This window comes from Stegostoma tigrinum, chromosome 39 (genome assembly GCF_030684315.1).
Source record: "Stegostoma tigrinum isolate sSteTig4 chromosome 39, sSteTig4.hap1, whole genome shotgun sequence".
Classification (NCBI taxonomy): domain Eukaryota; kingdom Metazoa; phylum Chordata; class Chondrichthyes; order Orectolobiformes; family Stegostomatidae; genus Stegostoma; species Stegostoma tigrinum.
Window position 1 is genome coordinate 3209600 of NC_081392.1, and position 25869 is coordinate 3235468.

General features: G+C 40.9%; 1 protein-coding gene across 4 annotated transcripts in view; it reads right to left on the minus strand.

Annotated features, from left to right (window-relative positions):
• LOC125447719 (regulator of microtubule dynamics protein 3-like) overlaps positions 1–21032 on the minus strand; it is a 63750-nt gene extending 42718 nt beyond the window's left edge. For all 4 annotated transcript variants that reach the window (XR_009443067.1, XM_048522347.2, XM_048522346.2 and 1 more), the window contains exons 1-3: positions 20364–21032; positions 10458–10580; positions 5282–5531 (exon numbers count right to left, since the gene is read on the minus strand). Coding sequence is in view for 3 of the 4 variants with exons in the window: in XM_048522347.2 (XP_048378304.1) it covers positions 5282–5531; positions 10458–10580; positions 20364–20884 (894 nt within the window). In the remaining variant the exon portion in view is untranslated. The remainder of the gene's footprint in view (positions 1–5281; positions 5532–10457; positions 10581–20363) is intronic.
• Between the last annotated feature and the right edge of the window lie 4837 nt (positions 21033–25869).

The following is a 25869-nucleotide window of genomic DNA, read 5'->3' on the forward strand; positions in this document are numbered from 1 at the left end:
AGATTGAATACAACATAGCACTTTGATATGAAGAATAGCGACATTGACTATTTTCTAAATGGCAAAAGGCTTTGGAAATCTGAAGCACAAAGGCACTTGGGAGTGCTAAAGTTAACACTCAGATTCATCTGGCACTTAGGAAGGCAAATGCAATTTGAGCTTTAATTTCAAGACATCGAACCTCCAAAGAATATCCCATCCAGATCCACCCCGTTATTCTATCCCTGTAACCCTCTATTTTCCACAGCCAATCAACCTAATCTGCACATCTTTGGACTGTGGAAGAAAAGCAGAGCGCTCAGAGAAAACCCATGCAGGCATGGGGAGAACGTGCAAACTTCTCACAGGTAGTCGCTTCAAACCCGGATTATTGAGGCAGCAGTGCTAACCATTGAGCCACCCTGGCACCTGAATAATTATTTTGATCACCATTACTGAGACTAACCTCCAATTCCTGATTACATATTCTACCAGTTGCTATGGTGGGATTTGAACCCATGTCCTCAAAGCATTAGCCTAGGCTACAAGACAAGTGACATTTTCATTATGCCACTGCCAGGTTGGACCTGGTCCTTAAAAACGATGTTGCCAGGTGGATCAAATGTCAACTGATCATTTAGGAAACATTGATCATTACACCATAAGGTTGAGGAATGTGTTGGAGAATGATGTGCAACAATCAGAATAAGAAGAAAATCAATTGGCAAAGAGCCAAATTACATGAGATGAGAACAGACCTGAGCAGAATCAACTAGAATAAGGGGTTGGTGGGAAAAACAATAATTGAACAATGCACCGGCTTCAAAGAGCAGATGGTTTGGGTACAGTCAAGGTATATTCCCCATAATAGAAAAACCGGGACAAACAAAGCACATGTTCCCTGGATGACAAAGGAATGATCAATAAAAAGGCTATACATAGAGTCATTCAGCACAGAAACAGACCTTTCGGTCCAACTATTCAAGGCCAAACATAATCGCAAACTAAGCTAGTCCCATCTGCCTGCTCCTGGCCCATATCCCTCCAAACATTTTCCGTTCATGTACTTATCCAAATGTCTTTTAAACATTGTAATTGTACCCACATCCACCACTTTCTCCGGAAGGTCATTCTACATGTGAACCACTCCACTGTCTAAAAAATTTGCCTCTAATGTATTTTTAAAATCTCTTTTCTAAATTCGCTCATTGTAAAAATGTGTCACCTAGACTTGAAATCACCCATTCTAGGGAAAAGACAACTAACATTAACTTCATTTGTAACTCTCATAATTTTATAAACTTCTATCAGGTTGCCTCTAACATCCTGTGCTCCATTGAAAAAGTCCGAGCCTAGCCAGCCTTTCTTTATAAATCAAACTTTCCATTCTCCGCAACATCCTTATAAATCTCTTCTGAACCCTCCCCAGCTTAATATCATCCTTCCTATAGCAATCAGAATTGTACACAGAATTCCAGAAGAGGCCTCATCAATGTTCTATACAACCTTAAACTGACTTCTATATTCAACTCCTGTATTCAAAGGACTGAGCAATGAAGGCAAATATCTGGAGGCCAGGGCATTTCTGAGTGTTAATTATATCTGTCTTTTCAGAACAGGAGGATGGTGATAAAAGAGGTAATTCTTTAACCTTTAACCTTTAATCTGTTTTGGGAGGGTTCAAAATAGATAAGAAAGAAGTCTTAGATAAATTGTTGGCATCAAAATTGACAAGGCACTGGGACCAGATGAAATAAGTCTGAGAATTTGGAAAAAAGTGAGGCTAGAAATTGCACACACATTGCCCATAATATTTTAGTCTTCTTGGACATGGGGGAGGTGCCAGAAGATACATGACTGCAAATATTATGGTCTCTTTCAAGAAAGGTGTAAGGATAGTTCCAGCAATTACAGACCAGTCAGTTTACCTTTTGTGGTGGGAAAACACCAAGACAAAATTATTCAGAATAGAATCAATAATCACCTGGAAAAAGGTGAGTTCATTAGGAACAGCTAGCACAGATTTCAAAATGGAAGACTGTCTTTAACTAACTTCCTAGAGTTTTTGACAAAGTAACAGAAGGGTCGACAACAGTAACAAAGAGACAGAAAATAGGAACAGGGTTGGGGGCCATTCAATCCTTTGAGTCTCATCACCATTCAATCTGATCATGGCTGAACATCCAGCTCAGTACTGTTCTGACTTCCAACCCATACCCTCTGATCCCTTTGGCTTTAAGAACTATACTTTCTTGAAAGCAATTTTTTTTTGGCTTCAATCACTTTTTATGGCAGAGAATTCTATAGGCTGTCTGGGTAAAAAGAAAAATGCCTCTTCATATCAATTTTAAATGGCCTATCCTGTTTCCTCAGACTGTGACCCATGGTTCTGGACTCTCTGGTCATCAGGAAAATCCTCCTTGTACTTTTTCTGCCTGGTCCTGTAGAATTTTATAGGTTTCTCTGAGATACCCTCTCAATCTTAAACAAAAACTCCAATAAATATAGTCCTAATTAATCCTGTTTCTCTTCAAATGTCAATCATGCCATCCCAGGATCAGCTTTGTAAACCTTAATTGCATTCCTTCCATAGTCAGAATATCCTTCCTTACAAAAGAAGACCAAAACTGCATACAGTATTCCAAGTACAGACTCACCACTTCCCCTTTTTCAGTCTACTGCCGGATAATAATCTGCCTTCCTGTTTTTGCTAACAAAGTGAATAACTTCACATTTATCGACATTACACAGCATATGCCATCAACAGCACACTTTCTCAACTTGTCCAAATCACAACGAAGCATGCCCGCATCCTCTCCTCATTATACCGCCTCATCTAAATCATTAATATATATTGTGAATATCTGGGACCCAAGCACTGATCCTTGTAGTACTCTACTAGTTACTGGCTGTCACTCAGAAAATTACCTATTTATTCTTCATTTTTCTTTCTTGTCTGCCAACCAGTTCCCTATCCATCTCACTATACTATCCCCAATCCCATGCGCTTTAATTTTACATGCCAATCTCTTGTGTGGGACGTTGCTGAAAGCCTTCTGAAAGTCCAAGTAAACTACATTTACTGGCTCCACCTTATCAACTCTACAAGTTAAATCCATGGAAAATACCAGTCAATTTGTCAAGCATGATTTCCCTTTGTAAACCCATGTTCAAGCTATCCGATCCTGTCAGTGGACACCAGATGATTTGCTATTAAATTTTTCATAATCAACTCTAGCATTTTCCATATGACCAATATCAAGTTAATCAGTCCATAATTCTGTTTTCTCTACCCACTTTTTTAAATAATGGGATTACATTACCTAACCTCTAATCCCTAGAAACTGTTGCAGAATTTATATAATCTTCAAAACAACCACTATTTCTAGCATCACTTTCTGAAGTACTCTGGGATGTAGTTTATCGGACCCCAGGGATTTGTCAGCCATTAATCCCACCTATTTTCCCACACCATTTCCCTACTAATACAGATTTTTCTCTCTCACTTGAACCTTGTGTTTGGGATGTTACTTGTATCCTCCTTTGTGAAGTAAAAATCGAAATATGGATTTAATTGGTCCGCAATCTCTGTTCTCCATTATAACAGCCCCTGTTTCTGACTGCAAGGGACCTACATTTTTTTCATTAATCTTTTTCTCTTCGCATACCTCCAGACACTTTTACAATCAGTTTGCATGTTCCCCATAAATTTACTGTCATACTCTGATTAAATAGAGTCAAACAATTGCTTTGTCCTCTTTTGCTGATGTTTAAACTAATTCCAATCCTTAGACTTGCTGCTCTTTTTGGCCAATTTGTATGCCCCTTCCTTGTATCTAATATTATCTTTAATTTCCCTCGTTAGCCATGGTCAGGCACACTTTCCCCTTCTATCTTTGTGCCAGACAGGAATGAACAATTGCTGCAGTTCTTTTGTATTCTTAAATTTGAGCCATTATTTATTCATCCTTATCCCCTCAAGTAATGTTACCCAATTTATCATAGTTAGCTCATGCTTCATACCATCATTGCTTTCTTTACTTAGATTCAAGGCCTTTAGCTCAGAATCAACTTTATAACTCTCCATTTAATGAAGAATTCTATAATATCATGGTCACCCTTCTACAAGGGGCCTTGCACAGCTAGATTCTCAGTTATTCCTTTCTTTCTCATTACACAATACCCAGTCTAGGTTGGGCTGTCCTCAAGTTGGTTCCATCAATACTGAGGACGTGATATACAAATTTTTAAAAGGCATTTGATACAGTGCCACACAACAGACTTGTGAGGGAAGTTATAGGTCATGTAAGGGGGACAGCTGCAACATGAATACAAAATTGGCTTGATTGATAGGAAACAGAAACGGTTAATGGATGTTTTCTGGGTTGGATGAGGTTTGTAATGGAGTTCACTGGGGGCTACCCTTGATTTTCCTAATGTAAATTGATGATCTACATCTTGGTGCACAGGGGACAATTTCAAAGTTTGCAGAATGACACTAAACTTAGAAGAATTGTAAACTCTGAAGAGGGCAGAGCAGAACTCCAAGAAGACGTTGACAAGTTGGTGGAGTGAACAGATAGTTGGCTGATGAGGTTCCATGCAGGATGGTGTGAGGTGGATTTTGTTTGGAAGAACATTCAAAGACAATATAAAACATTGAGATTTCAATTCTAAAAGGGGTGCAGGGTGCACAGGTCATTGGAGGTGGCAGGATAGGTGAAAACAGCAGTTAATAAAGCATACAGTATTTGCCACTTTATTAACAGGGGCATAGGGTACCAGAGTAGGGAGGCGTTGTTGATGTCCATCCCTAATTGGTCTTGAGAAGGTGATCACAGTGAGATGCCTTCTTAAATTACTAGATTCCAAGGAAGTTGTAGGGAGTTTCAGGATTTTGACCCTCCATGAGGATGAAGGAATGGTGATATGAGTCCGAGTTCACTTGGAAATTTGAGAGGGTGAGACAGGGTAAGAACAGCAGGTTTCCTTCCTTCAAGAATAATAGTTAAAGATTTTTAAAATAGACCAGTTTCATAATCCATTACAGATATCAGGTTTTTATTCCCAAACTGCCATAATCAGATTCAAACTCGTGTCTTCAAAACATTAGTGTCGGCTTCAGTTTACTAGTTGAGTAACATAAACAGTATGCTACAGTGCCACTGAGTTATAACTGGGGTTAAAATGTGAAGTCTAAAGAAATTCTTCCTGTACACAGTTTCTTATTAGTGCTCCATATCATTGCAAAATAAAGCCGCTTCAGTTGTTAATTACGTAACAAAATTTTGCACCGTTTTACCTTATTTTTATTGTCTAAAAGAACTTTAAATCCTTGTTCTTGTTCCTCTTTGCTTCCACCGTGTAGTCTGTCTACTTCTTCCAGAAGGGCACGCATTTCATTCTGATCTATTTCGGGCGACATCAAGTACTGCATTGCCCCAGGCTCTGGTTCTGGTTCCAGAGCAGGGGAGAAATTAAGAATCTGCACCAAACTGCTGTCCCGTTCTTCATCCTTCTCCAGCTCTATGTCAGTGTGTGCTGCAGTATAACTGAAAATAAATGTACAATATCTTATAAATTTCAGTGGTATCACCTAAAGGTCAGTTGGTGAATGTAAGTTTTTTTCATAAATAAGACAGCAATGGAGTTGAGAGAGATTTTAGAAACCTAATTGAATGAGCCATTTAGAAGCCAAAACATATATACATTGTGATGGTCGACAGAAAAGAAAGGTTTATAAATGTTGATACAAAATTGTGATCACTAATCTGGACAGAAGGAGTTAACATTTTTGCAGCATGATCTAAGCAAAATGTTCAAACAATAATTAGATGGAAAGCTTGACAGTGATATTCTTGAATGAGGTGATGATACAATGTTAAACCCTTAGGATGTCATTACAAACATAAGCTGAATTCAGAACCATTCTTTTCTAAATAGAGAGAAGTATGCAGTGGGGACTTCCGGGAACTGATAGAACCACTGTTCTTTTAGTACAAATAAGTGATCCAGACTTGGATGAAAAGAGCACAATGTGTGTAACACAACAGACTATAACAGGATGTAGACAGGCTGACAGAATAGGCAGATGCATAATTGATGCAATATAGTGCAGAGAAATGTGATATAGTGCACTTTGGGAAGAACAGGATAGAGAGGTTTGGTTGCCAATGCAGAAGAAACTGTTGATGCACATTCACCAAAGTGGGAAAACAACTTGATATAGGGAAAAATGGCAGATTAAATAAAAAATAAAGGAAGTCATGCTATTCTTTTGCAAATCACTGGTTCAACCTCAGCAGGAGTACTGCATGACCCTTAGGAAAGGACCATCATGCCTATTGGCAAGATTCAGCAAGATGAAACCACAGATGATGGACTACAGTTATGAAGAGAAATCAGAAAGGATAAGATTATTCAGTTTACAGTAGATAAAGTTAAAGATAAATTTAATTGACATGTTTAACTATGTGCAATGTAAGTGGGAGAAACATTTTTTCAACCAAATGGGTCGGTAGCCAGAGATCACTGAGTTAAATAGTTAACAAGATGAATGCAAAATGAAGAGCTTTGAATATTGCTGACAGAAAGATATTTTGTCAAAGCTTTTAATTTTACACTCATTAGGACTCAAGAGCGCAGCTGCAAATCAATCAGCACTGTCCTGTCAGTGCATAAATATTAGTTTCCTCTTACATTAGTATTCTTATGAATTGTCCTGTTGAATGCAAGAAAGACTTCTTCAATGATCTTCAATAATGTGTCAATTTTCAACAAACTTTATATGCAGACTGTTAAGATTTGGAATGCATTATTTGAAAAGGTTGGAAAAGCAAACTTCCTGAGGGAATTTCTAAAGAAAATGAAACATTTGCTTTCATAGGTTTTGGCAAAAAATGACACTAAATTGGTCTGCTTTTTCAAAGAACCTTTGTAGAAACACTGAATGGCAGTCTTTGGTACAGCAGAATTCTATGTTTCTAAATAAATTCTCCTTTTCTCACCTATCTTGATCAAATTCAGGCACTATGAAAAGGTATGATCAATAAATTTCTCACAAGATTTTCAGTGTCAGCAACATTGAAGCTGAGTTTTGAAGCATGATAATGTGAGGTGAATAGATTACAGTCTGTTAGAATACCTGCTTCTGGAATCTAAAATTATCCCGCAGCAATAATTGAAGAACACTCCAGCCGAGACTCTTATCCACGTAAAATCAGTATCCTGAAAATTCTTGTGCCAGGGCATGCATGTTAGTTACCTCACTTATTTTACAGCCAACCCAATTTGGAATTAAAGTAGAAAGAACAGGACTGACAACTGCTGAATGACCTGCTGAGAAAGGGAGAACTACAAATGTTCTGGGAATGGCTTGCCCTTCACCAACTTCTGAATGAAAGATTACACATCCAAAACAAAATCTATCTGTTCACTTTATGGATGCTAAATTACATGGTGCATTTCCCATTTTTATTTCATATTTCCCTTCTACATGGTTTTTCATTTTAGTTAAACTTCATTTAGCAATGTTCCAAGCTATGATACCACACCAGGATTGCTCTCTATTACTGAAAGCCTCCACATCTTTGCAACCTATTTACCTCAGAAAATTGCCATTCATTTTTTAAAAATTAGAATAAAGTAAAACACTTAGTCCAGTCTCATTCATTTGAAGAATGCATTATGAAGATCTGAGGAATATGACTTAAATCCTACAAATGAGCAACAAACTAGGAATTAAGTCATGGGCCAGCATCACCAGTGATACGTTGATGTTATGAGTGCCCTTGGACAGTGACTGTCTCATTCATTAAACCTTAGTAGGATATTTATTTAAACAGACTTGTTCTTTAACTCAAATAGTGGATGAAGGAATTTCCTAGCTTAATAAAACAGATTGTAATTTCTAGGCTCACATTCCATTGTAGTTTATGTTCTGTCCACTTAAAAATACTAAACATACTAACTTTATACCGTGATACTTTGAACATACTTTTGCTTAACAAAATCTGAATGCAAAAGGTTTAAATGATGTAATCTGAAAAATAGTTCATGATCACACCATCAAGTGTGAACAATAACTGAATTAACTTTCCAAAATATAAGGATGACTGAAATATTGTGATAAAGCTAGAGTGTATGGGGTGCTTTCTTAGCTTATGGAACCAGAGCCTATTCAGTCCAGAGGCTGTATCAGTTCTTTTCAAGAACAATCCATTTAGTCATAAACCCTAATGCTTTCTTCTTATCTTTGATATTTTCTCCTTCAACTATTTATTCACTATCCTTTTGAACACTACTACTGAAGCTATTGGGCAATTCATTCCAAATCCTAACTGGTCTTTGTAAATAAAAACTCATTCATGAAGTCAACTCTATTTCTTTTGCAGTGAATCTGTGACCTCTAGTTATTAACCCTTTTGCTTTAGAAACTTTTTAAAAATATACTCTTTCTAAACTCTTCATGATACTAAAGGCTTCTCTTAAATCTCCTGGGCTGCTATGCTGTAAGGAGAACACCAGCAGCTTATCGCCTCCCCAAACTAACCGAGTATTTATTATCCTCATCTTCAGATCAATTCCAGTAAATGTCTTGATGTGGAGGTGCCAGTGTTGGACTAAGGTAGAGAAGGTCAGAAATCACACATAACCAAGTGATAGTCCGAAAGGTTTATTTGAAAACACAAGCTTTCAGAGTCTCACTCCCTCTTCAGATGTTAGTGAGAGAGATGGTATCAGACACAGAATTCATAAGTAAAAGATCAAAGGGTCACACCACTGATGAGAACGTACTAAACAAACCTAAGATGCTGTTAAATCTTTAATCAGTTAGAAGGTTTTAATTGATTAATATGTGTACATAGATACCCCAATTCCTTTTAAGTCACTGCCCTGAGTTAAAGAAGAGGTGACATTTCAGATCAGACAATGCATGTTAGGTGTGAAGCCTTGTTTAGAATCTGTTTGTGTTTTGGTTTGGAGTCAGACTGGTTTTATTTCTAAATTGACTGTCAATAAAATTGTGTGCTTTTTGAACAAAGTAGAACATATCTGCAAATACAAATTCGCCCCACAGATTTACATATGTGTGTGTGTGTGCGTGTGTGAGAGAGAGGGAGGGGAAGAGATGGTGAGGGTGCATATGTGGAGGGGGTGAGAGAGATAGAACGAGAGAGAGAGGGACGGAAAGTGTGTGTATGGGAGAGAGAGTGATAGTGACACTGTGAACTTGAGAGAGGGAGTGTGTGGGTGAGAGAGGGGGGGGATAGAGAGAGAGAGGAAGTGAGAGAGAGAGAGAGGGGGGAGAGGGTGAGAGGGGAATTGAGCAAAACAGAGAGCGAGTGAAAGAGAGAGAGCAAGAGAGTGAGCGAGCATGAGAGTGGGCGAGCGAGAGTATGAGCATGAGTGAGTGAGAGATAGACAGAATGATAGAGAGAGTGAGTGAGTGATAGAGAGAGAGTGAGTGATAGAGACAGAGAAAAAGTGAGTGAGAGGGGGAGGCAGTGTGTATGTATGTGCATGAAAGAGAGCGAGTGAGTTAGTGATTGAGAGCAAGAGTGAATGAGAGGGAGAGATTGAGAGAGAGAGAGCGTTTATGCATGTCTTCCAAGGGCTAATTTGCATGAAAAATCTTGATAGTGAGTTTTACAACTCTCAGGCTGAGGTCAAGCATCATTGGAAGTGCACTTTCATTTCACCACTAAAATCCCATTTACAGATGTCCCCACAGTTCAACTGTAAGAATACTGTCTTAATTAGAACTGAACAGTCAATGCAACTCTAGGTTTGATTAGAGTATTGTGCTGGGTGAGTTGATATGAGATAAATAGGAATGGCATAAGTGATCTCTAACATCTTGGATTGTGAAAAGGAAAAGCAAAGAAAGATCCTGTACTCTATAGCTACTGAAAAATCAAAGTTGAAAAGTGCATGACAAAGTTGAGAACGGAAGCAGTGGCATCTGCAGTTCCAAAGCATACCAATAATCATTTCCACAGCTGACGGAGAATAATTATGATTGGTACAATCTTTGCCTCATGACAATTCAGTCTCCAAAGAGAGTTTCAGAGAACATGGGAAGTGTTTTTACATGGAGTAAAACAGAAATGTTGTCCTACTTAATCAAACTACTTTGACACCCATTTATATGCTGAAAATGATATGCATTTTAACATGATGAACTGGTGTACAACGAAGTTAGATAATGGCATTCAAATAGCCAGAAATATTTGCAAGTATTTAGTTCCGAGTGGAATTTTAAACTCAATGACTCATTTTTTTCTGCTTCGCGAGGTTTAGAGTTTGTGGCTCTTCAGCACCCATGAAACAGTTCATCAATTAAAAATGTAAATGATGAGAACATTTATTGAGCACTGTACTCTGCTCATGTCACGGTCTGTTTAAACATTTCACAAGATAAACATTGTCAATGATAGGGGAATTATAATGCTATAACATTAAATTCAATGTATTACCCAGCTGCTGGCTGATATTGAAGAAAAGGAGACTCAGCGTCCAGGCCAGTCCTGTCATCTGTAAATGAGTCAGCCGCAAAAGCAAGCATGGAAGAATCTAATTCTGCCAGGACTTCTACTTGCCTGTGAATTACAAAGGAAACACACTTTCAATCCTTACCAAAGGCTCAATACATCAACATTCAAGGAGACAAAGAAAAGTTTAAGTGGAGCCTTGCCATCGAGATCATTCTCACAAAGTAAAACATAAATAATTGTCATTAATCAAAATTCTAACTACTGAATATTTGTCACTATCAAATTGAAAGCTTTGGAAAGGAACTGTCCTGCTCTGTGTGGCTTTCATGTTTTGCCTTGAAAGGAATTTGGATTATCCAAATTCAACTTCATTTCTTATATTAAGAGTGTGTGTCCACAGATAAAATCAGTACTTTAATTTACTACGCATGACTTTAGTGCTTATACCGTCACACCCATTGCCTGATATGTGGTGATCCTCAAGTTAAACCACCATTCATCTCTCTCCAATGAGAGAGCAGCCCTATGGTCTAATAAGACATAGAGACATGGCCTTTACTTATTTACATACAGTGTACAATGAAATTTATATGTATTAATATTGTTCTTGAACTTTGGGTTTCAAATAAGCAGATATGTTGTTTACTTTTATGAAGGAAATACGTCAGTGTGTCTTTCTTGAAGAGTGACTTGCCTCCAGCATCAGTCACAAAAAAAACATGCATACACGTATACACTTTATTCATGTGCACTAACATATATACTTGTATGTGTAAGTATAAACAAGTACATACACTTCTATATTTATGTATACACATTGATAAGCACTATCATACACATACAGGTGCACACATAAACACGTGTATGTACATTTACGTCACTACTTTTATCTATCTATGCACCTAATACCAGTCCCTGTGGAGGTCTGGGTTTGTACCCCACTGCTGCTACCAAGGGAGTCGGGTGGACCAGTTAACTAGACAACTGGTTTGCAACGTACACTGACACTAACAGCATGAGTTCAATTCTCACATAGGCTAAGGAATCTCCTTCTCAACCTCTCCTGTTGCCTGCCATGTGATAACATAGAACAGAGAACCTTACAGTGCAGTACAGGCCCTTCGGCCCTCGATGTTGCGCCAACCTGTGAAACCAATCTGAAGTCCATCTAACCTACCCTCAGATTAAACTATCAGTCATCTCTCTGTAATGAGAGAGCAGCTCTATGGTCTAATGAGCCGATGGAGACTTGATTAACATACAGGATATGATTAGATTAGATTCCCTACAGTGTGGAAACAGGCCCTTCGGCCCAACAAGTCCACACCGTCCCTTGAATCACCACACCCAGACACATTCCCCCATAACCCACACACCCCTGAACACTATGGGCAATTTAGCATGGCTGATCCACCAAGCCAGCACATCTTTGGACTGTGGGAGGAAACCGGTGCACCCGGAGGAAATCCCACACAGACATGGGGAGAATGTGCAAACTCCACACAGACAGTCACCCGAGGCTGGAATCAAACCCAGTTCCCTGGCGCTGTGAGGCTGCAGTGCGAACCACTGAGCCACTGTGCATGAAATGATGAAATTTATATTTTGATATTGTTCTTGAACTTTGGGTTTCAAAATAGAAACAAAATGGATTACTACTACGAAGGAAAAAGGTTTCTGTCTCTTTCTAGAAGAGTAATGTAACTCCTGCATTTGCCACAAAAAAGGGTGTGCATATCCAGGTGGTGTTAATGGTCTGGAATATTTGCCGTATTTGTAGTAAACCCTTTCAGAGGATTAGATAGGGTGGACAGTGAGAGTCTTTTTCCGAGGATGATGACATCAGCTTGTACAAGGGGGCATAGCTACAAATTTAGGGGTGATAGATTTAAGACAGATGTCAGAGGCAGGTTCTTTACTCAGAGAGGTGTGGAACGCCCCGCCTGCCAATGTAGTTAACTCAGCCACATTAGGGGCATTAAACAGTCCTTGGATAAGCATATGGATGATGAAGGGATAGTGTAGGGGGGTGGGCTTAGATTAGTTCACAGGTCGGCGCAACATCGAGGGCTGAAGGGCCTGCTCTGCGCTGTATTGTTCTATGTTCTATGTCCTGTTCCTCTGATGCTGCTTGGCCTGCTATGTTCATTAAGCACTATACCTTGTTATCTCAATAGGTTTACACTGTTGGGTTTACTACAAATACGGCAAATATTCCAGACCATTAACTTTATTTTTCATTTGAAAAAACCAGAATATAGTAAGTTTAATTAATTCATATCAGAACACAGGATTGAGTATGTAAACAAATTTAGTTTCTATCCCGGAAGGAATTCAGGACAGCTTTGTGGAACACCTACACTCGGTTCACACCAAACAACTGCACCTCCCAGTCGCAAACCATTTCAACTCCCCCCCACACCCCACTCCTTGGACAACATGTCCATCCTGGGCCTCCTGCAGTCCCACAGTGATGCCACCCAAAGGTCATCTCATATTTCGCTTGGGAACCCTGCAGCCCAATGGTATCAACGTGCACTTCACAAGCTTCAAAATATCCCCTCCTCTACCACATCCCAAAACTAGCCCAGCCGTACCCACCTCCCTAACCTGTCCTCCTCCCTGTCCACTCCTCCCACCTCAAGCCCTAACCCCATCTCCTACCTAACTAGCCTCATCCCGCCTCCTTGACTTTCCATCCTCCCTGGACTGACCTATCTCCTCCCTAACTCCCCACCTATACTCACCTTTACTGGTGCCAACCCCACCTGCTTGACCTGTCTGTCTCCTCTCCACCTATCTTCTCCTTTATCCATCTTCTATCTGCCTCCCCCTTTCTCCCTAATTATTTCAGAATCCACTTCCCTTCCCCCATTTCTGAAGAAGGGTTGAGGCCTGAAGCATCAGTTTTCCTGCTCCTCTGATGCTGCTTGGCCTGCTGTGTTCATCCAGCTCTACACCTTGTTGTCTCAGATTCTCCAGCATCCTTCTATCTCTAGTCGCCTCTACAGAAGTGTTTTGTTTGTGAATGTTCCAAACCAGGACAATTTGTCTGGAATCAGCAGGTTATTAGAGCTGAGGAAGAGCAGGCTTTCAGATTTGTGAGAAGTTGACATTGAATCCTTCCAAGTTTGTCATCGAATTGTCTCCACAGTCTACAGGAAATAACCTGCAAGAGGTCAGTTAAGTGGAACCCTAAAGAGACAGGGGTATGAGACCATAAGAGGTAGGAGCAGAAGTAGGTCATTCAGCCCATCAAGCCTGCCCCATCATTCAATGAGATCATGGCTGATTTGATTGACTTCCACTGTACTTTCCCACCTTTTCCCCATAATTGTTGATTCCTTTACTAATGAAAAATGTGTCTCCCAGCCTTGCATACACTTAACAAACCAGCCTCTAAAGGAAAAGTTTCCACAGATTTGCTGCCCTCCAGCCCTAGACTCTCCCACAAGACAAAACCTTTCCACATTTACCCTGGTCAGTCCCCTTACAATCTTGCACATTTTAACAAGGTCACCTCTCATTCTTTTAAATCCCAATGAATACAACCCAACCAAATGTAAGTTTGGACTTGAGTCTTCCATGGATAATGTAGGTAAACAGGTTGAAAATTTATTTCACTGCGTTCATTAAGATCTTCCTCCCTTCTTTATTTAGTTTTTTTTATCTTTAGTGTAACAAACTTCTCATTTACTAAAAGAAGTCTGAAGCCTCGTGAATATTTCTTCATCACAGTAACTAACTAAACAAAAAAAAATGCATATGATCCATCCAGCTGGGTTTCATTCCACGATTGTACTTGCCTGTAATACCATCAAATGGTATCATAAGTTGGGGCTCTTGACTGGGCTTTAAATTCATTTATTTTAACAGGAAACAAAAATCAAAATTGCTGAAAAACTCAAGTCTGGCAGCATCTGAAAAAGAAGAATGAACATTTTGGATCCTGTGACCTTTATTTCAGAACTAATGATCCTGAGCTTCCTGTTGCCTGCCACTTCAACAAGCCACCATGTTCCCTGGCTACCATCTCTGTCTCAGGCTTGCTGTAATGTTCCAGCGAAGCTCAGCACTCCATTTTCCACTTGGAGATCCTGCAGCTTTCAGAACTTAATACAGTACAATAGATTTCAGGTCCTGAACACTTCTCCCATGTCCTTAACCCAACCCCTACACACCAGGCCTCGTCATCACGTGGGCTCTTGCCACAATCAGCCACTGTCAGCTACTAATGGTCCTCATTAGCAGCTATTGATTCTCCCAGACCAACATTAATTCATACTTTTTCTGCCCAAATGTTGCACTTGTTCTCTGTGCTTCATCTCTACGTATTGTTTACTCTTCACCGCTGTCCCCACACCCCACTTTCAGCAGACGTACCAAACTTTACCTAGGTACAATCAGTTCTGAAGAAGGGTCATGGGCCCCAAGATATTAACTCTGTTTTCTCTCTGCCAGGCCTGTGGAGTTTTTCCAGCAATTTCTGTTTTTGTTTCTAATTTCCAGCTTCCATAATTCTTTAGTGTTTTTGAGTTTAAGAGGAACCTGAGCCTCTTTTAAATAAATGGATTTGAGGAGGGTCTAAACATAAATAGCAATGTTGCAGTGAAATTTATGGCACAGTTTGGATTTTCAAAATAGCTTCGAATGTTGCAAGAGATTTTTCTTACAGAAGATATGACTGGATTTTTGCAAAATTTGCGATATATACACTTGGGAGTAGAGGCACATGTTTACACAGAGACAAGTATGGAATATATATTCAATTGAGGTTGTAGACTTGCTTGCTGAGCTGGCTTGTTTTTGTTGAGATATTTCATCACCTTGCTAGGCGACATCATCAGTGGAGCCTCTGACAAAGCAATGTTATCATATTCCACTTGGAATTTATACTGTCCGGTCTGGTACGGTGAGTACTGTCATTTCCAGTTTTGATCTGTATGGGTTTACATATGGGGTCCAATTCTATACGTTTGTTGAGTGAAACATGGGTGGAGAACCATGCCTCTCAGAATTCCTGTGCACGTCTATATTTGGCTTGGGCTACTCTAGTCCCAGTTAAACTGATAGCCCTCATTGTCTGAATGCACAGATATTAAGGACAGTTCATCATGCCTTTTTGCTGCTAGCTGGTGTTCATGTATTCTGACAGCAAGTTTCCCTCCTGTCTGTCTGATGTAATGTTTGTGGCAGTCATTGCATGGTATTTTATAAATCACGTTTGTTCTGCCTGTTGTGGGAATAGGGTCTTGAATCCTTGCAAGTGTTTGTTGTAGAGTGGCTGCGCATTTGTGGGCCACCATGGTTCCTGGTGGTCTTCGGGGTTTTGTCAGTTCCAATATGTTCCTGATGTAGGGAAGTGTGGTTAGTGTGTCAGGTCATACTGTGTCCTCCTGTTGTTGTCTGTTACGTAGGCATCTGTGGATGAAGTTGCGGGGATTTCCGTTTCAAGCGAGGATCTTGTATAAGTGTTCTCCCGCTTCCCGGCTTAATTCTGGAGTGTGGCAGTGTGTCCTGACCCATTTAAAGGGTGTCCTAATGCAACTTTGTTTGTGGACATTTGGGTGGTTGCTGTGGGAGTTGAGGATTTGATCGGTTGCTTTTCTGTATACTGAGTTTTGGAGCTCCCCGTTTGTCAATCATTCCACCTTAACATCCAGAAGCTACAAAACCCGAGCTACAGATCATTGCCAATACTTTAAATATATTCAATTCCCTATTTATTATATTAATGCACAAATATGTATGCAGGAAAATATACATACACTGACATTTTTATATATTTACACAAACATACGTGGAACTCAAAGAGAACTAGAAAATGCTTAGCACTGTCTGTGAAGTGTTAATTAGAATTAATGGTTGGAATTAAATGAGGGGGATGGGGCAACCATCACCAAAAACTAGTGGGAATCCTGCCAAACCAATTGCAAGGAAGCTGAAGGGAAGTAAGCTGCTCACTGGCAGTAGGAGCATTGCCACGTGGAAGATACATACTGATGATCTAGATCTTGCTATGCATGGGACAGTTTCAAAGTTTGTAGATAATACAGACTTAAGAGTTGTATTTGGGTGGAACTCAAATAAGATGATCACTTCTGATGGGATTGTACTATATGCTCTCCAGTGGTCAGTGGGGAAGCTGAGGACCAAATATGTAGAGCAATCTATAAGAATAATAGGGTTGTAGTAGTAGGGGATTTTAACTTTCCAAACATAGTCTGGCACTACCATAGTATTAAGCCCTTGGAAGATGAGGAATGTGTTAAATATGTTTTAGAAAATTTCCTTTATCAATACGTAGATGTACCTGCTATTAGAAAGGACAAAACCTGACCCTTCTCTCGAGGAAATAAGACAGGAGAAATGACTGAGGTATTAGTTGGGGAGCACTTTGGGGCCAGTGATCGTAATACTACCAGTTTTAAAATAGTTATGGAAAAGTATAGGCCTTGCATAAAAACTTAAGTTCTTAATTGGAGTAAGTCAGACTTTGATGGTACGTGACACGAACTCTCAAAGGTTGATTTGGGGTAGTCTGTTTGCAGGTGAAGGGACAACTGGCAAGTGAGTGGTTTTCAGAAGTGAGATAACGGAAGTTCAGAGGCATTATGTTCCTGTTGGAGTGAAGGGGAAGACTGGTAAAAATTAGGGAGCTGTGGATGAATGAAGATGGTGATTCACCCTTCAAGAATAAGGAGGAGGCATATGTTCGGTCTCATCAACTGGGATCAACTGATATTCTTGAAGCGTATAAGGGGTGTAGGGGAATTTTTGAGAGAAATCAGAAGGCCGAGAGGGGGTATGAGATAGCCTTGGCAGATAAAGCTAAGGATAATCCACAGAGATTCTACAAGTACGTTAAGAGCAACTAGGTAAAGAGTAGGGCACCTATAAAGATCAACAAGGTTATCTATGTGTGGAACCACAGGAGATGGGGTGATACTCATCTGACATTTTGCATCAGTGGAGAAAGACATGGAGGCTAGGGAACTCAGAAATAAACATTGATATCGTAGACAGTCCACGTATCAGAAGAGGAGGTGCTGGAGACCTCCTTTTTAAAAAAATACAAAAAATCGGATATACAAGATAATGAGAGGCATAGATAGAGTTGATAGCCAGAGACTATTTCCCAGGGCAGAAATGGCTAGCACGAGGGGTCATAGTTTTAAGCTGGTTGGTGGAAAGTATAGAGGGGATGTCAGAGGCAGGTTCTTTATGCAGAGAGTTGTGAGAGCATGGAATGCGTTGCCAGCAGCAGTTGTGGAAGCAAGGTCATTGGGGCCATTTAAGAGACTGCTGGACATGTATATGGTCACAGAAATTTGAGGGTGCATACATGAGGATCAATGGTCAGCACAACATTGTGGGCTGAAGGGCCTGTTCTGTGCTGTACTGTTCTATGTTCAAACATTGGCTCAGCTGGCCAACGGGAAGTACATCAATGATTACTGGCTACTGACAGAAACAAATTTGGACCCTCACTAAGTTATGATCTTTGGATTACTGGAGAAACGTAAGCAATGGTGCAATGGGGTCATCAGCAAGGGCAGGGGAGGAGGGGACTGGAGAAAAGGGCAGAGATAATTAACCCTTTCAATACCGAGTTCCTCAATCAGGCATCAACTGCCATTGACGGGAAACCCATCTGCGGGCTTGCTTGTCTGTCTCCATACATGAACGAGTGTCCTCTTAAGGAGAAATTAAAAATAGCCTCAAACAGTTTCCATCAACTGGCAGGTGGAGACTAAGAAAAGAACAAATAGGGAAGGTGTAGATGTAGGGCAGGAGGGATTAAATTACAGAGCTCAAGGCTGAAGGGAGTGGTAATAGGTAAGTAAAGAAACAGAAGATGCGTCAATAGGAGGTGTGAATGGCAGCATTCTCAACAGCTGCCATCTGCAGGTAAGAAAAAGCAGCAAGCTTAAGAAAAGTGAAAGTGAGTGCTCACATTGAAAAGGAGACAGTTCTGCCATGCAACTGAAAACTATCGAAGTATCAGGCAGATAGCTGGCTCATGGGCAGGAAAGAGAGTGGGGATAAGGGTTTTTTTCCCAGGTTGGCAACATGTAACCAATGCAGTTCCACAGGAATCTTCGGTGGGATCACAACTGTTTACAATACATTGGAGAAAGGAAGCAAATGTCTAAGAGCTAAAGTTGCCAAAGACAAGTTGCAAGAGGGGTACCGTTTACAGAGATATAAACAGGTAAGTAAGGGCTTGAGGCTCAGGCAACTACACAATGGGACATAAAAACAGATGGAAAGGCAGGTTGAGAGATGGATACAAACAGTTTACGGAGAGCTATTTTATGTTAAGAAGTAGGTGAAAACATGATGTCCTTTTTGGAAGGAAGAATAAAAGAACAGAATATTATTTAAATGAAGAAAAACTGCAGAAAGCTGCAACATAAAGGGACTAGAGGGTAATTGTACATGAAATATGGAAAGCTAGCATCATTTAATTGGCGGCAGTTCAGAAAAGGTTCTTTAGGACAATCCCCGGTACGGAGGAATTGTCTTAGCAAACGCTAAACAGGTTGTTGGTTCAATTCACCGCAGTTTAGAAGAACGAAGGATAATCTCATTGGTACATAAGATTCTTCAGGGGCTTTAATGGATAAATGCTGAGAGAACATTTCCCTCATGGGAGAGTCCAGGACCATAGGGCACAGTCTAAGCACAAACAGGCCCCAACTTACGACTAAGCTGAGGAGGATTTTCTTCTGTCAAGAGGGTCGACAGTCTTGCCAAAGGGCTGAACTTCTAGCCACAGGCAGCTGTGGGGAATAGAGTGCTTGTACATATTGAAGACCGAGATCACTAGATTCTTGATCAGTAGGGGAATTAAGGATTACAAAGAAAGCACAGAGAAGTGGATGTGAAGAATGTCAGGTCAGCCACGTTCCTTTTAAATGGGGAGTGGCCTCAAGGGGCCAAACAGGCTATTGCTATTCCCATTTTTCATGATCTAGGACATCAGAAGACTCAAAGATGCAGTTCTGCATATCTTAATGCTAGCTTGTCCCTCTCTTCCACCCTCTTTCAACTATACTAAACACAGTCGATCTTCCCATAGATTCTCACAACTACCTTAATTACACTTCCTCTTAGCAATTTCCTGTAATCACTTTTTCCTTCCTCCAACTCTCTCAATCTCTTTTGCTATTGTTTGTAAAGTGCAACCTTCTAGTTTATGACCCCCATTTGTTTTCCACTTTCCTCATTTGAGGATCCCCTGGCTACCTATAACCTCGAAGCTTGATGCCAGTGCCTTTTACCACAGCTACTCTATTTCACCCCATCTGTTATGACTCCATCTTCTCTCTCCAGAACTACAGAAAAGGTTTGCCCTTTCCTAACCTTCTACCCTACCAGTCTCTGTTTAATGCATCAATCACCACTGTCAAGCATGATGCCACTAAACAAGTCTCCACTATCTTCCCATCCTTTCAGCATTATAGAGTAATGGTTTCTTCTCTAATACTCTGTTCATTACTGTCACCTGCAATATCCCAACTTCTGAAACACCTTCCCATGCAATTTCAGCTTTCCCTTTATCCTTTCTACTGTGCAAGGCCCCAAGCACACCTCCACAGTACAACAATTTACTTGTCCAACTTCCAATTTACCATATTGTATATTTGCTTCACACATTACATGTCACCTATCATTTTAATTCTCCACTGTGCTCCCACTCTGACCTTGGACTGCTACACTCTTCTAATGAAGCTCAGAAAACAGCCACATCATCTTTCTACAGCTGATTTTAACCCCTTGGACCAATTACCACTGGGCTGCTGAGGGTGGCCAACAGGAGGACTTCGATATAAATTAAGGCCCAAGTCACACAATTAATGAAATAAATACCAAGTTACCCACCCTATGGGAGCAGGAGCGCTAACTAAACCCGTCTCACTCTCGCTGTCTGTGGCTTTCCCTGGGTTTGCTGTGAAGTAGATGGAGACGGACTCCGTCGAATCGTCGCTGTCTCTCTTGGATTCGTATCTCCTCTTTTTCTTCCTGGAGCTCTTGGGTTTCCTCAGGCTGGTCTGCTTCTCCACGATGGACTGGATGCACTCCTTGAGGGACGATACCTCTGCCTTTAGACCGTCCAGGCAATTTTGAATGGAGTCGAGATGCCACCGAATCTCGAGCTGTTCTTCTGAGGGACCGCTGGGAGCGGGCTTGGGCTGGGCTGCAGTCGGCAGCTGGATCGGGGACGGGGACTGGACCTGAGCCGTGGCGATGGGCTGGAGTGTCCCCTCCGGTCCCAGGCCCTCCAACACCAGGCGGCTCTTGTGGTGCCGCCACATGTAGTAGAAGCCCAGGAAGCCCGAAGCCATACCCGCCGCCGCCCCCGTCAGCAGGCTCGTGGCCTTGAACCTCTCCTGACTGAACATTAGGACGAAAGTTAAAAGAAGGGGAGGGGAGTTTCTGGGTCACGCCATGATGGGAGCAGCTCCCAAACGTCGCCGGTCGGAGCCGAGTGACCACCCTCCATGTGACGCTACGCTCGTTGCTAAGGACGCGCGAGCGGGAGACAGCGGTCCTGGGTGGGGAAAGTCTCGCGAGATCGGGCCCAGCTCCTCTCGCGAGACCTGTCCACGCCCATGATTATCGCCATGGCAGCGGCGGAAAGCATCGTAGGCGGATGGAGGTTTGGTGTGAGCTCTCTCTTTCTCCCTGATTATTCAATGGCATGGTTTGCTTTTGAACTTGTATGCGAATGTACGGTGTTTAATTTTGCGACGTCAGCGAGCGTGTGTACCATTTTTTTCAAAACAAAACTTTTTTGTGGATAGCCGGTCGTGTAAAACTTGGGTATTGCTTAAGAAAGAGACCTGCTGTCAAAGTTTAATCCTTACACTTCTCAGAACAGATGGAAGAACACCAAATTTTAAAGGGAGCAACAATTGATACCATAATTAGGGTTAGCAAGTTGCCTCTGATTGGTGGATATGTTACCATGGAGCATTTAATTAATCTCTGACACACAACACAGATGATCATGATGACAGCAATCCTTTGTGAGATTCAAATTCATCCACTATATGCAGCTTGAGCAGCTCCTGTGGTGTAGTGGTACGCCTACCTCTGAGCCAGGAAGCCTGGGTTCAAGTTGCGCCAGATGTGTCAGATGTTTAAAAAAGTTCATTAAAATAACTTCAGAGCTAGCAGGAACTGCAGATGCTGGAGAATCGGAGATAACAAGGTGTAGAGCTGGATGAACACAGCAGCATCAGAGGAGCAGGAAGGCTGACGTTTCAGGAAATTTTTGAAGAAGGCTCTCGGCCCAAAACGTCAGCCTTCCTGCTCCTCTGATGCTGCTTGGCCTGCTGTGTTCATGCAGCTCTGCACCTTGTTATTTCATTAAAGTAACTATTTAGTTTGATGTTCGCTCTTTGTAATGGAGGCAATGGTCATAAACGTTTGCTTTAAATTTGACTTTGCCCCTCTCTATTACCTCCAGAGTGCTTGAATGTGGTGTTAACGTCTTTAGTCCCAGTGCCGTGGGAATGTGATATTGGCAGAGCAGCCAATTTTTCGGTGAGGTATTGAATTGATCTTTTCAGGCCAATATAAAAGGCCCTATTTCAAAAATGGCCAGTGGATTCTCCCCAAAATCCCTGGTTCATATTTGGTTGCCAACCAAAATTTCAATTCTGCACTTGGAAGATTGTTGTTGGGCAAGGGTATTCATGGTCTTGGAAAAAAGGTGGGTGTATGGAGTTAACACACAGATCATTCCTCAGTTAAACTAAACAATAGAACAGGTGATAAAATCTATTGAATGTCTAAATACCTCAAAAAGTTTGAAAAATTGGAATGCGAAATATTAGGATTCGTAAAATGTAGTAGGATGTCAAATACATAGATTAGTGGTTTGTACCTCAAACTCTGTTAGTTGAATTTACCAATTTTTAAAGTTAGTTAAAGCGAAGATTTATATGGAATCTTTCACGATTTTGGGACAATCCAAATTGCATTTGAATTATGATACTGTTAAGTGTAGGGAAAATGTAGCAAGCAATTTTCACAAAGCAAAACCTCTCTAATAGCCTGGGCAATTTTTTTTTTACCTGATATTGCTTATTGGATAAATAATTGCCAAATTTGTTGAAGTTACAAAGACAGGCAGTATTTGTAAACAGTTGGAATAAAATCATAACATTACAAAGGTATTAATCAATTATGTGAATGGGCGGAACTATGACTTATGGAGTTCAGTGTTGGCAAATGAAAGGTTATTTATTCATTTTGGATCTAAAAGTTAGAAAAAGAGCACTTCACAAATAATGAAAATCTAGAAACAGAAAGGTCCTTGCAATCATTAAAATGCCGCAAACTGGTGAAGAAAATAATCAGATTGGCTAAATAAAGGCTGACCTCATGAAGATTAGAATCTAAGGGTCAAGTCTAATACAGATGTACAAAGCCTTGTTCAGAACACACCTGGTATGCTGAGAGTTGTTCTGGACATTACACTGTCATATGGCTTAATTTTACTGAACTCTAAGGGTTAAATTACAAAGAGACATCACACATGCTGAAATTGTATTCCCTGGAATTTAGAAAGTTAAGGGGTGCATTGATCAAAGTTTCATGCTATTGGAGGGAACAGATAGGATGGAGCAGGAGAAATTAGTTCTGCTAACCCGGGAGCCAGAAGCTTCCCCTCATTGGAAAAGGCCATTAACTTTATCAGATTCGTATATTGTATAAGGTCACGGCAGTGAAAGAGTTAATGTTTGAGAAGTGCTTAGCTCTACCAGATCTAATGTCAATCAGCATCTGGGTGGAGAATCAGTTGGACTCTAGCTAGGTCTTTTGATGGAGATCTCTTGTTATAGTTAATAAGCCAAAGAGTTAATGTAGCTTGTGTATAGTTACCGTGGTATAATAGACTGCACAATGTGTGAAAGACAAGAGCCTCTTTTGCTGAGACATATTCAAGCACAAAGATCAAAAGGATTGGTGGCAGCACTCTATCCCAGTCATTGGTAACCAGGCATTACACTGGAAGGCATCATGGTATGATGCACATTGCCTTAATGCGGCCCTGTGCAGGGACTGAAAGGGTTAAACAGAGGACCAGTTGCCTAACCTAGGTTCCCATTCCTTTGAATATAGATTAAAAGGTGATCTGATCTGACAAAATAAACCATACAATAAATACAAACTCTTTATTCTGGTGAATGGAATCCAGACCTAGAAACCATGACTAATGAGCAGCTCTTCAAAGAATGAGCAGTGGAAATCTGGAAATTAGTGAACTTCAATGAGGGCCGCCACTGAAGAGCCACAGTTTTTTATAAACAAAGGGACAAGTCATTGCAGGAAAAGATAGAGCATTTAAGACTCCAAATCAAGTTCATTTTTTCAATAATTACAGTTATTTAATTGAAGGAATACGTTGACATTAACACCAGCACCTATTAATACTAGCACCTAAATTGTCTTCTAACAGAAAATACCTAATTCTCCATCTAGTGTTTGGACGAATATATTACAGTAAAGCAGGAGAATTATAGGAAGACAACTAAAACACTTTAGGGAGGAAATCCTCATTTCCCTGAAAAGATCAGACATCCCAGCCAGCCCTTGGGAGTCTTTGGCTTATGACCAAACAAAACAAAGAAGGTTCATTCAGGCATGAAGGTATGAACATATCAAAAAAACTATCAGAAACACATAGAGGTGTAGCTGAGGTGTTGGAGAGCGCACATATCTAGAATCACTCATCCACCCAATCCTCCAAGCACCACTAGTCTACAGGTCACTTTTTTAAAATTACAAAAATACACTTTATTCATTGAAAAATCTTCATGCACAAACACAGGTACTAAAGCAGTTCTGTACAATCTTTGTAATACAAAGAAACATAAACACTAGAGTTTGACATTCCCTGCAGTTGCAAAAAACCAAAAGCATTTCCTACTCATGAAGGACTATTGGCATACATTTGACACAAAAGGAGGGTCTGATAACCGAACAGACTCCCATTTAACTTTGGCAGAAAAACCTTAGATTGTGGTTTTGCCCCAGTGCGCCTTGACAGCAGATGCCCCAAGGTTAATGCATCGCTCAGTACATAGTCCTGGACCTTGAATTATACCAGGCTGCAACACTGTTGAGGTCAGCTATTTGCACTTGAAGACCAACAGGTTTTGAGCAGCCTGAAGAGCGTTTGTCACTGAGTTGATGGTCTTTCAGCCGCAGTCAAAGTTTGTCTAGGTGTGTGGTGTAGGAAACAGACTGCAGACCATAGAGTCCGAGGCTAGGAAATGCTAGGATGGATTTAACAATAACCAGAGACGCTAGGACAGATTTAACAATAACCATTGCATGTCTGTCCATATTTTTGCATAGGCATGTTCCAGAAGGACATCTGTGATCTCTTCGTGGGCAGCTTGCGGTGGTGGAGAGAGTCCAGGAATACATACAGGATCTCACAGATCATACTCTTCTCACCACCAACCAAGCTACATCTTGATGTTTGTTGGAAAGTTCTGACAATGAGGCATTCTGCCAAATGACAATGACAGTCTGCACAGGGAACCATTCAAAAGGATCAACCCTCTCCTTTTCCCACAGGACCTTGAGGATACTGTGTGCCGATGACTGCCTGATAGATTTGTAATCAAAGGTATTTTCCTTTATAGACTTTTCTGTGAGGAACATGTGATACAGAAGAAACCAACTACTTGGAGCAACAAAGCCAGGCCCATCCTTCGTCGCACTGGGAGCAGGTAGAACCTCAGTATGTAGTAACACTTGGTGTTGGCATACTTAGGGTCTGTGTACCGCTTGTTGCAGCCACACACCAAGGTGGCCATCAAAATGAGGGCAGCATTGGGTACGTTCTTAAGCCTCTTATCCAGAGCTTTCTACCTGTGTCCCTGGGTACTCAGCCCATTTTTAAGCTCCAGATGAAGACGGATGACCACAGTGTGTCAGGCATGGGAAATAGGTCAGACCCATGCTTTGCAAAACTGAGCACACCTTACACCTGATGACTAGCTTTTTACCCTAAATGGAGAGGGAACGGTGCTTCATTTGACCAGCTTATACCTCATCTTGGCAATACGCTCTTCCCAGGTTTTGGCACCTACCCGGCCCGTCCAAACCATATGCCTAGGACCTTCAAATAATCTGACCTGACAGTGAAGGGGATAAAGAATTGGTCAGCCTAATTTCCAAAGAATATGGCCTTGCTGTTGCTTCAACGCTCCTGAGGCCAGTTCAAACTGGTCACAGATGCTCATGAATCTCTGCACTGAAGCAGATCTAAGCAGAAAACAGTGACATCATCCACGCACAGGGAGGTTTTGACCTGTAGGTTTCCATCGCCTGGATAGTCACCCACTTCAGGCTCGTATTCTTT